The sequence below is a fragment of the Aythya ferina genome (genome assembly GCF_964211825.1).
Source record: "Aythya ferina genome assembly, chromosome: 16".
NCBI lineage: Eukaryota > Metazoa > Chordata > Aves > Anseriformes > Anatidae > Aythya > Aythya ferina.
The window spans coordinates 10,915,664-10,927,626 of record NC_140315.1 but is presented as its reverse complement, the minus strand read 5'-3'; the positions used below and the strand labels follow the sequence as shown (position 1 = coordinate 10,927,626).

Here is an 11,963-nt window from a genome sequence, read left to right as displayed (position 1 = left end):
TGTCATGCTGGATCAAAACAAGGTCCATCCACCCCTACTGTTTTTCTGACAGTGGTTGACATGATGTGTAGCAAAGTGTTCACGAGCAGGGCAAGTGTGGAATGATACTTTCTCAGGGTCTGGTAATCAACAATTAAGGGATTTATTCTTTAAGAACATAAAATATAAGATATTAGATATAATATCTTAGATCACTAGGTTTGTGATGACCAAACCATTGCTCCTTATTTTACCAGTTTTCTCTCATTAAGTGTTGGGAGCTCAGAGCAGTGTGTTGTGTGTATTGAAGCTCTCCCATTTATCTTCAATCTTTGGTGTTATTACTATTCTGTGCTTTGCACAGTTTCTTTTCTCTGGAGTCACTCTTAAAACTCTTTGATTATTTTTTTTAATCTTAGTACCCCATAGGATTTTTTTTGCTGCATTTGCATTCTGATTTTTCTTTTTTTTTTTTTTTTCTGAAAAGTGTCTTAATGAAAAATACGTACCAGAATGCTCCATGTGAGTAGCCTCCAATGCTGAAGATCAATAACAGTTTATTTGATCACTGACAGCAAATGCTCTTTCAATTAAGCAGGTCACATAAATAACTTTCTGATTCCAACATTATTTGGAAAGGTTGAGTGTGAAATAAATGTGATTGGGTTGGTGGTAAAAGTCCCTCAAAAAGATTGGAGTAAAAACCACTTAAGTACTTGGATGCTAATCCTTGCTCCATCAGGATGGCCCAAGACAGCCAAACTGCATTTATAAATCTTGGTAGCAACTGTTTACATGCAGATTTTCAGCATTTTGTTGTTTTTAAGAAGGTTGGAGGTTTCCAATCTTTTTATATATTTACTGGCACTTCTGTTGTCTCAGCTTAAAACGCAATACAGAATGCCAACAAATTAAAGAGTTTGTGTGCATGTCTTCAACACTCCAAAAAGGTCCCATCCTGCCTTTGGGTGAGGGTTCAGCTCAGTGTTGTTTCATCCCTACAGGCTCCTTTCATTCTCATGGCCATGCTTGTCTGTGTGGTGCAGCCTGGAGAAGGTTTATACTCACAGCAATGTAACCCCTACGCATGCAACTATAGATACAGGCAGACATTAAAAATGCTAGGCTAGGTATAAAGTCACGTGAAATGGCATAAAGTCATAGAGTTCACTGAAATCAAACTGTCTCATGACATGTGAGGATAGAATCTTTATAACAAAAAGATACAGAACAAGACATGGAAAATACACTGAAAAAAGCAGAAAGCTACAAATGATCCTTCATTGTTCAGTGCCTGAATAAAGACTGCACACAAGAAATAATTAATCTATTTCACAGCAGAGACCTGAACCAAACAGTGGGGATTAATGATCTTTAGGAGTGTCCAATATTCAAATCACAGTCTAGAGTAAAATTCCAGTATCCAAAGCCAGTTTGATTGTTCACAAAGCAATAGGAATGGTCCTTGTTTCATCTGAGGTTGGCTCTGCAAATGATGCTGCTGTCCTTTCCCCTTTAATTTTTCCAATACCAGGTTTCCGTAGAACAAGTTGTGGGGAGAGAAAGAGATTTTGCAGCTGCTGAGAAAAAGATCAGAGGCACCAACCTTGTTTAAAAATTCCACAATCAATTTAGGAAAAAAACACTAAAACCCCAGGAAACTCCCCAACTCCACTAAGAAGTCCTCAGTTCAAAGATAGCTGCACTAGGAGGAATCCACAGGATCTGCCTGTCAATAGGTTTCTTAGAGGAAAAAATGTTGGGTAGTGGTGTGGGTTGTTTTTTTTTCTTTTTTCTTTTTTCCTTTTTTTTTTTTTTTAAATTTTTTTCTTTATTTCTTTGCCATTGAGAAACAACTTTATAACTGCAGAACAAGGTGGAAATGCTAGCAGGGGCTGATGGGACACAAAGTGTGGAGGGGAAAGAGGTTCGCATCTTGAGGATGGCTTGCTTCTGTGAGCTGCCGCTGTTAATCTGCCAGCTGCTGGAGGTTAGGTGGCACTCACAACCTTCCATGCTGCTGAGTCCATACCTGTAGGCACGGAGCAGCCCCAGGTTGCGTGAAGCAGCTTGGTTCTGGACCCTGAACTCTTGGTTGTTGTAATACAACCTTAGCACTATCCCAAGAGGCATTAAACATGCTTAACTATTCAAAGTTAATGCACTTAAAGATAGTGAGCAGTGGGTTTCCAAAGCAGTCCCTGAAAAACTCCATAAGACATCTGAGCTGGTATACCCATACAACAAGTTTGTTTTCTTACTTCTTAAACAAAAAAAACAAGTCACTATTAGAGCATCTATAGATTTAAATCTCCTAAATGGCTGTGGTGGGGCTCTGAGGCTTGAATGTCTTTACCACGGGGACTAAGGCAAACTTCAGGCTGTGCACTAGTTCAGCCAAACTTCCATGAACCAAAGGTTTGGTGTGCCCAGTGCTCGCTCACCGAGGGAAGATGGTAAGGGTAAGACAATCAGTGAGTGCTGCTCTCCTCAGCATAGACCCCCTGCTGCCAGTCATCTGCAGCTAGCGACGGTGTTTAATAGTCCTCGCTGCCTTTTTCTTCTGGGATTTCAGCTGCTTTCTGAACCAACTGGTATTTTAGGTCTTTGCAATGTCCTGTGGACATGAGTACCATCCTTCAGTTATATACTGTAGGAACCCAAACTATTTTTTCCCATGTTTTTCTCTTCCCTTATGAGTAAGCATGAATAATCTAGCTGTGACTACGGCTCATTGCTATCTCAGGATTGCTTGGAATATGAGGAAACCAGCTTTGAATCTTTCTGAGTGCCACTTATCCCAAAAGACTGTTGTTGTTTGTGAAATACCAATGCAGAATGGTAATACGGAGACAACACTTGACTTTCCAGCACAGGAGTGTGATCTTTGCACAAATGCTCATGGGATGAGCACTGAATTGAAGCAAAATGAACATGCAAATAACCCCATGCACCAACTGGTGATTCAATGCCCACAGAGCTGGGTGTTTGCACAGGATCTTGCTTGCATGCTTGTCTCCAGGTAGTTTGACTGCTGAGACTGGCTCAGATCCAGAGTACATATTCACTTTTGCACATGCACTCAAAAAAAAATACATCCGCCTGATGTGCTGAATAGCACACCTGGCTGTGAGTCAAAGAGGCATGAGATTGACCGCAGGCTCACTTACTTCTGGCAGCTCTTTTCGCCTCAGTTTCCCCTTTTCCTCTTTGCTCATTTTTTCTAGTTAGGTTGTAAATTGCTTTGAGCTGGCATAATCTCTCTTTACGTGCTCAGCACTATGGGGATGAGACTGGGCTGGGGGGGGGGGGGGGGGTCGGAGGGAAGAAGGATGGACGACACAGACAGATGTCACTACCCTAATCAAAATCATAATAACGACAAAAAATTATGAAGACTTTTCTAAAATTTCCCTATTGCTAACTTTTACACTTCCCATCACAGCTGCAAATTCCTGAAGTGACAGCACCTATTGGCCTAACATTATTATGCATAATAATAATTTAACTAAAATAGCAACAGAAAATGTGCATTACACAAAATGAATTTAAATTGATTTTTTCCTCTTTCTGAAAGCTTATTACTAATTGGTATTTTTAGAGCAGAGATTCATTTTCATACACTAAAATTAATGGGCCATATCAGCGGGTGTGAAGCAGGATAGCTCCACTAAATTCAATGGGTCCTCTATCGTTTAATCCAGTGGAGAATCTCACCTCCTATTCCAAAGAGCATTTTTGTCTTTTAACTCACAAAGTAATTGCATTTTCAGTCTTATGTCCTGATCCTGCAAATAATTGTGCAAGACATTAACTTTATGTAGATAAGAAGCACTGCTGATGCCATTGCAGTTACTCACATGAGGGAAGTTAAGGTTTTGTAGGATCAGACCTTAAAATGCAAATGAAATCATTGCAAAATCTAATGTGTTCACAGTAATAATTTAGAAATAGCAGCACCTAATATGTAGTCGGTCCTAATACTTACACTTTCTGCAAACTATATTGTACAGTAAAATAGCAGAAATTAGATTATTTATATTGCTTAATGCTTTTTATTTACTATAAAAGAATCTGCAATTTTTTTTCTTTGCCCTGGAAACTGTCTCCCACATTGTCTGCATTGAGTCTTTGAAATTCAGCAGGGGGATAACCTTTGGAGTAAAGATGTGCTTTCTTCTTTAGCCCCCAAGAAATTCCAACTGTAGTTTTGCTGAGATAAAGTATTTTGAAATAGCCAATGCACTTCTTGCTAGAAAATTTGGCTATAAGTTCTAATTGAAACAGGAATTTAGAAGATGTGCTTTCCAACTAACCCCCCTACTTCCAAGAAAAAAAAAAAAAAAAAAAATCCTTTTCTGCTGCTGCCCTGGGTCTTAAATGATAGGCTGATGTGCTAACAGTGCAAGGTTAAACACTGCTGATGGTGCACAAAGGCTGGGGTTACCACGAGTTCTTTACACAACAGAAAAAGAACCCTTTTAAGGAATGAAAAGAAGAAAAGAAAAGTTACAAAATCAAGCAAGTAAAATTTAAGAAATATTAGATCTTCAGGATCCCGTATCATCTGGCCAGTTTATCAGTCCTACACAGTGTTCAATACCAGACTCACACACCCTCCTTATTCTTACTACTACTGAAATACTGAGTGTGTATGAGAGGCACAATTAACATGGTATGGGCTTGACTTTACCATGGAGATAACACTTCTTTCCCTCCCCCCCCCCCCCCCCCGAGTTTTTGTATGTAATATATACATTACTGTGTACTTTGTGTTTTTTTTTTCTGCTTTGAGGCAAATTGAGTTTGACATTTATACAAGAAGCAATAAAACTGATGCAGTCAAAGTATATTCCTAAAACAAGTTCAGTAATGTCTCTTCCAAACTACGTTTGAGTTAGTGGAATAAATGCCTTTTCATGTTTGCAGTTGAAGTACTGGCCAATTCTGCCAAATGGTTTTTGGAAAATTGCCTTCAGAATTGACTTTCCCTGGGGAAGATTTGCTTCTATGGAAAGCAGAGATACTGGGAGAATTTGAAAGAGCAAGAAAGCAAGAGGGAAGGCAGAGGGAATAGGTTAAAGGCTAACTTTAAACAGGTGGCTTTCATTTCTCTTTGCCCAAATTGTTCTATAATTTCTTACCCTAAAACTTTCTGGTTAACTACAGCAAATTTTTTTTTAGCGAGAGCAGTTCCACGATAATCCAGCTTCACTATTACCTTGGCTCAGGTCGGGTGTTTCTCTCCCTCTGGGCTTCCCATTTCCCTAGAGCAAATCTAAGTTTGGGAGTCTTGTCCTTCCAATTCAGCTTCAAGTTCATCCATCTGGGAGTCCTGAATAATTTTGGATCCCATGGATTTGCTTCACCTCAGTTAAGAAAGAGAATGGTATGAATATTTTTGTGAAGCCATTAGCGTTGGTTGACTTGAATAGAGATGCAAGTTTGAAATCCCATTAGTAACTCTATTCCCTCACTGACCTGAAAATGTGTAAAAACAAGTGTCCTTTTCTCCAGTTTGCCTAATCTGTTTTACTACCAGAAGAAAAATATGTACACAGGACACTGCAACAGCTACTGAAGTCTGGTTTCATTCACATATAGCCCTTCTGGGTGAATTCACAAGTTGGCATGCTTTGAGAATCAGCAAGCAGTCACCATACAGGGAGGGAATCTGCTCTATTTCATATATGTTAAATGATATTTCCTTGTCCATCTATGAATGACCTGACAGAAGGAAACATATGCAAATTTGTCATATATGACCTGTCCCAATAAACATCTTAATACAGTATTCCATCTTGCATTTTGGAGACAAGCAGGATAATTTTGCAGAAATTATACCTTTCTGATGGTCCAGTTCAGCTCGCAGAGGTACAGATCATCTACAGCAACACGTTGGCTTAAATCTGATAGAGCTACAGCAGAAAAGGCTTTAGTGATGAATCCTAATACCACTGTGCCTGCACCACAGTTTCTGATCTGATTTACTAGTGCCAATGCTCAGGGCTTGGATTTGTTGATTACAATTTGCTCCTTGCAGTTCCTGAACCTCCAAAGGCTACTGTGACTTTGGTCTAAAACTCTTTGACATTTCCTAGTGGGTCATGTGGCACAGCTCCCTTTTGCCCCTCAGACAGGGTGAGGGGGACAATGTCCGCCCTTCAGACTCTGCCCCATTGCGCTTCACATCTTGGTTTTGCGATAGCACCCATGAAACTGATACAAGCAGCAAGGAAAGGAGGAGGGAGTTTATTTTTAGATTGCACCAGGAAAACAGCTGCAGCATTTTCTCAGCATAGAAGAGCTCTTACAGGACAGAGGGAGGCCTGTCTTATTGCCTCCAAATTTTCCCACTGAGGAGTTTCAACCATTCAATCTCCCCTTGCGCAAACCTCCAGCTCATGTGCACTGATGAACGTAATTCTAGAGCTTCGTGGAGGAAACCAGAACTATTTTTATTTTTGGTTGAGTAAACCTTTAGCATTTAACAGTCAGGTGTTTATTTCACTTCCCAAACTGCCTCCGGCTCCAGTAATGCTTAGCATGATCCTTTTCTCAAGGTGGGGGGAAAAAGAAAGGGGATTGAGTTAAACGCTCTCAAAATTGAGAGGCCTGAGGAGTCAAACTTGTATCCACTGCCACACATCCCACCTCAGCCCCCTCCTCCCTCACTTCAGCCCTCCTTGGAAGGAACCTTGACAGGAAATATTTTAGAGGTAGAGAATTTTCAATGAAAATATTATTTCTCCATCTGCCCACTTTTCCGCCCTCGCAGGTTGTATGGCTAAGTGACGTTTAGGAATGTGTATCCTGCAGGCCGCGCCGCTGCCTGTCTTCTCACATGTTGCTTTCCCATCAGAAGCACATCAGGGCACCAGGCCCTCCTGCCTGTCCAGTGTCACAGGAGAAACTTGACCTTTCGGACTGTCTGTGCTTTTCAGAGTCCTTTCTAACCTTAGCAGCTCCTGTAAACGGAGGCAGCGGACCCCTTTCCAAAGAGCTTTCCTGCAGCCTTCCTGGGAGGCAGAGGGAGGGTGGGGTCCACCATTGCTCCACAGCTCTGGGATAAAAAAAAGCCAACAACCGTGAAACCTACAGAAAGTTGGCTGATACTGCATGCACGAAGCTATTCAAACCAGATGCTTGCATGCCTTCCTGCCCACGCTACCTTACCCACACTGATCCGCTCCTAGCCTAACAGGAAGTTTCAGTTTTTTGTACCTTGAGCCATTTTCAACAAAAGCCATAACAGGAGAGGGACACACATGTGCTGTGATGACCTACAAGAGGCTGCAGTCAGCAAGACACAGGCTTGCTCCTTCATCCAAGGTTGCCATGTTGTACTCTTTTTCCTTGGGCAGGCTAAATTTATTCCAGGTGGTTGGGAAGTGTTAAGGCAACACGGCTTGACAAAGTATGTGTCTAAAAGAAGGAAAAGGAAAATGATTGAGGTTAATTTGTATTGAGGATTAACACTGGGGGACAGGGGGCAGAATGAGTAGTATCTTGGACACATTTCAGCCTTCCCATCACCTCCTTCTTGAACTACTTTATTAAAAGTCTCTAGCCTGTGTCTATTTCTGTCTTGCTCTTCAGCAAGACAGCTGTCACCAGTTTTATTTTTTTTCATTTTCAAGCAAGTCACCATTTTTCCAGTGACAAGAACTCCGTATTCTGCCCCAAATCCAGTGTGTGAGTCCCTCATACATAAATGATGTCTGTAGAACCACATGCTCATCACTATTTCTAAGTCCCTCCTAGTTACATCATACCAGTGCCTCTAATTGGGATGGAATTACTTTAACTCACTTTATTCATGGCAAGATAAGCCTCTTCAAGCAGTGGCCACAAACATAACTATAGCAGATCTGGGAAAAACTCTGTGCTCAGAAACCAACTGAAACCATCCAGTTTTGTCAAGAAAGTAAGGTCCAGAGAAAGTATTTTTTTTTTCCCTCGGTGTAATTAGAATACAGATGAGACACAAGGTCAGAAGTTTGAAGAGTGCTTCATTGCAAAGACCAGACCTTTTCTTTTCCTTTCTTTATTTTTTTTTTTTAAAGCTGAAAATATTAACCCATACATCAGCAAGTAGGTTGATTTTTGAAGAGTTTCAAACATGACCTGAAATTAGTGAAGTCTGCAGCACTTACCTATAAATTCTGCAGTTCAGGTTGCAGCAAGCCAAGCATGCCAATGGAGTGCAGTGAAGCAGAGAATTTGGGCTACCATTTTGAAAGAAGGCTGGAAACATTCAGCACAGGTTTGCTAGACAGTAACCACTTTGCCAAAGTTTCTGCTTATTTTTAACTGTTAATTGCATGTCTTAGCCATTTACTCTCATTTCTCCCCAGGTCCCTTGGCAATTGCTGACTTACAGTTAGAGCATGGTCACATGTGCTTTTGATTTGGCAAAAGATGGGTGTGAAAACTGCTTGTAGAGGAGGTTGGAAACCATTAACAAAGTTTTATCCACAGCAAAAAATAATTGGCTTGTATGTATATAAGCCTCAAACATATAGCCTTATATTATCATAATTCCATGGTATATTAGAAGTCAGATAAACCACTAAGATCAGAGTCAATATTTCAATAATCAGAGGTTAAATTTACATTACACCTTTCCATCAGTAGTGAATCCAATGGTTCTCGTTCCTATTTGGCTGCATTACAAAGCTGCTGTACTGTACACTGGACTGCTGAAATGATTTCATATGGAAAGAATCAAGGGTGAGTTGGTTGGTTTGCACCTCACAGGTTGATACAGCAGTATATGAACTATGGTACAGAGGTGGAATCCAAGGGTAGGGGCTCACAGGGAAGCTTCTGACCCCTACATCATGCATATCTTTGCCAGGGTGCTTTGCCATTGTGCCTAGCTCTTTTGCACCCATAACTCATTAGCCACTGTAATTAAAGACATAGAAAATACACATTAACAATTCCCTTTTTGCAAGCTTCTGAGGTTTGTTTATTTTACTTTTTGTGAAATGCAGTTATTCAATGGCAAAATCTGAAGCTGGATGGCTCCTTAATATTAAGTAAGGAGGAAAAAAAATCCCTTTAGTTTCTTACCGAAGTTCATTAGAAAGGTGATCAACAACATAAACACGTATACCCCTTCCCATGCCTATGGGTTAGCTCACAGCTGTGTGGATACAAGCTTTGAAGCTGAATAACCTATTAATCTCCACGTGGAAAATCAATAAATTGAAAATAATTAGCTGGGTATGATAAGAGGCAAAGAATTGGACAACTATTATTAAAAGCATGACTTAGGCATGTAGAAAGCATGAGTTAAGCATGTAGAAACAATGTAAAACTAGACATGCAGGGAGGAGAGATGACAGGAAATATATGAAAAAGCAGTGGATCCAAAGACACTGAAGAGTGTTCACATATAACTCATCCTAAGCAACTGCACACAAGGAATATTTTGCATTGAGGACTGCAGAAGGTTCTGAAGTTTCCCTTGCAGCTCAATGGATGAATCCGCCCACCACAGAGGCCAGAAGCACTCCAGCAGTCGCTAGAAATGTGAAAAAGAACAGAACTCCACCCACTGTCAACTATTTAATTGTTTCCAACTTGGCAGGTACTACGATGTACAGCAAAGATCAGAGAAGCAGCAGCAGCAGGATGGAAAAGAAGAACAGGCTGTAGTTATACTGTATGGTGACAGCAATGGATACACCAAACAGGTTAGGCAGAATATGGTCCTCTTCTCCCTCCTGTTTCACATCACATTGACTCAGTGACAAGTGCTGAATAAAAACACTGAGAGAACAGATTTAGTGAATGAGAAGAACGTGCTTCACCAGTCAGGAGAGGAAAAATAGTCAACAGCACACTGAGGCAGATCAGCAGTGCACTAACCTGTTTGTAGCTCAGACATGACAGATGGTCTCATGAGGGGATATTCCAGCTGAGCTCTGGAGTTCATTACATTTGTTAATATTTAACACCTGTGTCCCTGTCCAAACCAAGGGTTCTAGGTTCAGCTTTAGGTTCTAGAGCACCAACAATTTTACAAATTGTTCGGCATTTTGTCTATAGTGAAAGGTTCATAGATGCATTATGATAAAAACAAAACAAAACACAGGACTTTAACTGGAGAACTGTTAAACAGGCAACAGATCCTAGATAAAAATGATACAGTAAAAATTCCTTGTGAAGATGGAGACTATTTACAAGGAGAGTCCACATCCAGGACTACTTATCTGGAAAAGAAGCATGTCAACTAGAATACAACATTTCATTTATTCAGAAGAAAAAACATCTCCCCTTCCCTACAAGTTACTGACCAAAGCCTGAAGTAGGTGCCTGAGTCTGCTAAAGGCCTGAACCAAGGTCTTTGAGGCCTCATTGGCATTTAATCCAGATCTAACTTCTCCAGGAAAACCTACTAAGATCCCTCCCAGTCCACCTGAGATTATTCATATAAATAGAAACACAAATATCGCATATATTTGTACAATAATATTTTTGTATGTTTATTTTATCTATACGTATAAAATGAATATATCCAGTTATAAAGTTCCATCTCCCTCTAAAGTGGCTCCAGTAGTCATCCATTACCATTTCTGTGTGTAGAGAGACACAACACATGAGAGCAACCCTCACTTCTACATTTAACCAAGCAGTGAATGTGACAATTGGTGTAAAGCCACAAAGATGGAAGAAGCACCTACCTACAAAGCTACTAGAGGCTCAAAGTTCTTCTGGCTAGAGGGTGGATTCAGGTAGACCTGCTACCTTTCCCTGCCTTTGTAGCTTCAAGCACTTATTAGCAAGTGCTACCACATGCAATCTCATTAAACTGATTAGAGTAGGGTCAGAAGAAGACCCTCCCATATGTGTCTTTTTAATTATTTTTTTTTAAATTATAATGTTAATTTAATCTGAGGACAAGTTCTGGAAGCATTTATTCAAAAATGAGTGATTCTGGTCCAAATATTGAAGGGAACCTAATTTCCTTGTCCTGGTATTGGCATACCTGTTGATGATCTTAGAATTTAGTACAGTTTTTTGTGTTAGGTGGAAGTTGCTTTATTCACGTACATGCTTTGTTTTCTCAGGGTAGAGCTGATTCGCTCTGCTCTTCATCTTACTTTCACTGACTGTTCAAAGCCTTGGAGTTTTTCTTCTCCATCACTTCAAGCTTCAAACATCACAGTCTAGTTTTTGTAGACCTCTACAAAGCTTCATACTCTCTGGGACCATAAAGCAATTGCAGATAAGTTTAACTCCCTCTAGTCAATCTAAAGAAAAGCTTTCTAAGTACATTTAGTAGCTTCTTGTTACTCTATGCTGTCACCCTATCTTTATCACACTTAGTGAGACACCTATGCCATTTCTCCTGAATCATGGAAACATTCTTGAGGTTTCACCACAATGTGCTCGCTACAAGGCAAAAATCACTTTTATGATTCATTAAGTGCAAAATTTATCTTAGATGTGACCTAAAGTAGAGGAAAAGAGAGGCTGCAATAGCAAAGTTCAGATCCAAGTTCAAATTCAGGGATGTTGAGATACTTGTTTTCTACCACTTCAGCCAACCAGACAAGGAAAGAAATTAACCTAAACCAGCCTAAACTGCTCTGTGGGCTAGTGCTTGCTCTGGGTATGTTTGGGCTGTTTTTAACAGATAGCAGAAAGGAAAGAGAGGTGTTAATCTTTTAATCTTGTCCACTTTCTGTATGTTTCCTATATATATATTATTATTTATATATATATATATATTTTTTTTTTTTTGCTTTAGTAAGTAGGATGACAATTCTTTCTACCTTTCTTTTGATATCCAAAGCTAATATGTTTGCCCTTCTCACTTACTCAGAAGTTCATATGTCTGCACTTTTGTTAAGGGAGCAGATAAAAGTTAAATACTTCTACTCTGAAAAGGCTGCTTATAATAGTTTGAATGTCTTTATTTGACTGTAACTACAAAGAACATGCCAAAAAATCGAAGAGTTGTCAGGAAA

General features: G+C 40.0%; 1 protein-coding gene across 7 annotated transcripts; it reads right to left on the bottom strand.

Annotated features, from left to right (window-relative positions):
* Positions 1-519: 519 nt before the first annotated feature.
* LOC311445495 (uncharacterized protein) lies at positions 520-10,725 on the bottom strand. Of its 7 annotated transcripts, none has more exons than XR_014698444.1 (6): positions 10,674-10,725; positions 9,859-9,955; positions 7,204-7,404; positions 5,824-5,897; positions 5,201-5,348; positions 520-2,596 (listed from the first exon to the last, which is right to left on the bottom strand). XR_014698444.1 is itself a non-coding variant. In XM_084537703.1 (5 exons), the coding sequence occupies exons 2-5, from the start codon at positions 9,923-9,925 to the stop codon at positions 1,376-1,378; spliced, it is 600 nt and encodes a 199-aa protein (XP_084393829.1). In that variant the 5' UTR covers positions 9,926-9,955; positions 10,674-10,725; the 3' UTR covers positions 520-1,375. The 7 variants fall into 7 exon arrangements, 1 of the variants encoding a protein (XP_084393829.1); XR_014698445.1 differs by having other exon boundaries at positions 520-1,559; XR_014698447.1 differs by having other exon boundaries at positions 520-1,559; positions 7,267-7,404.
* Positions 10,726-11,963: the final 1,238 nt, after the last annotated feature.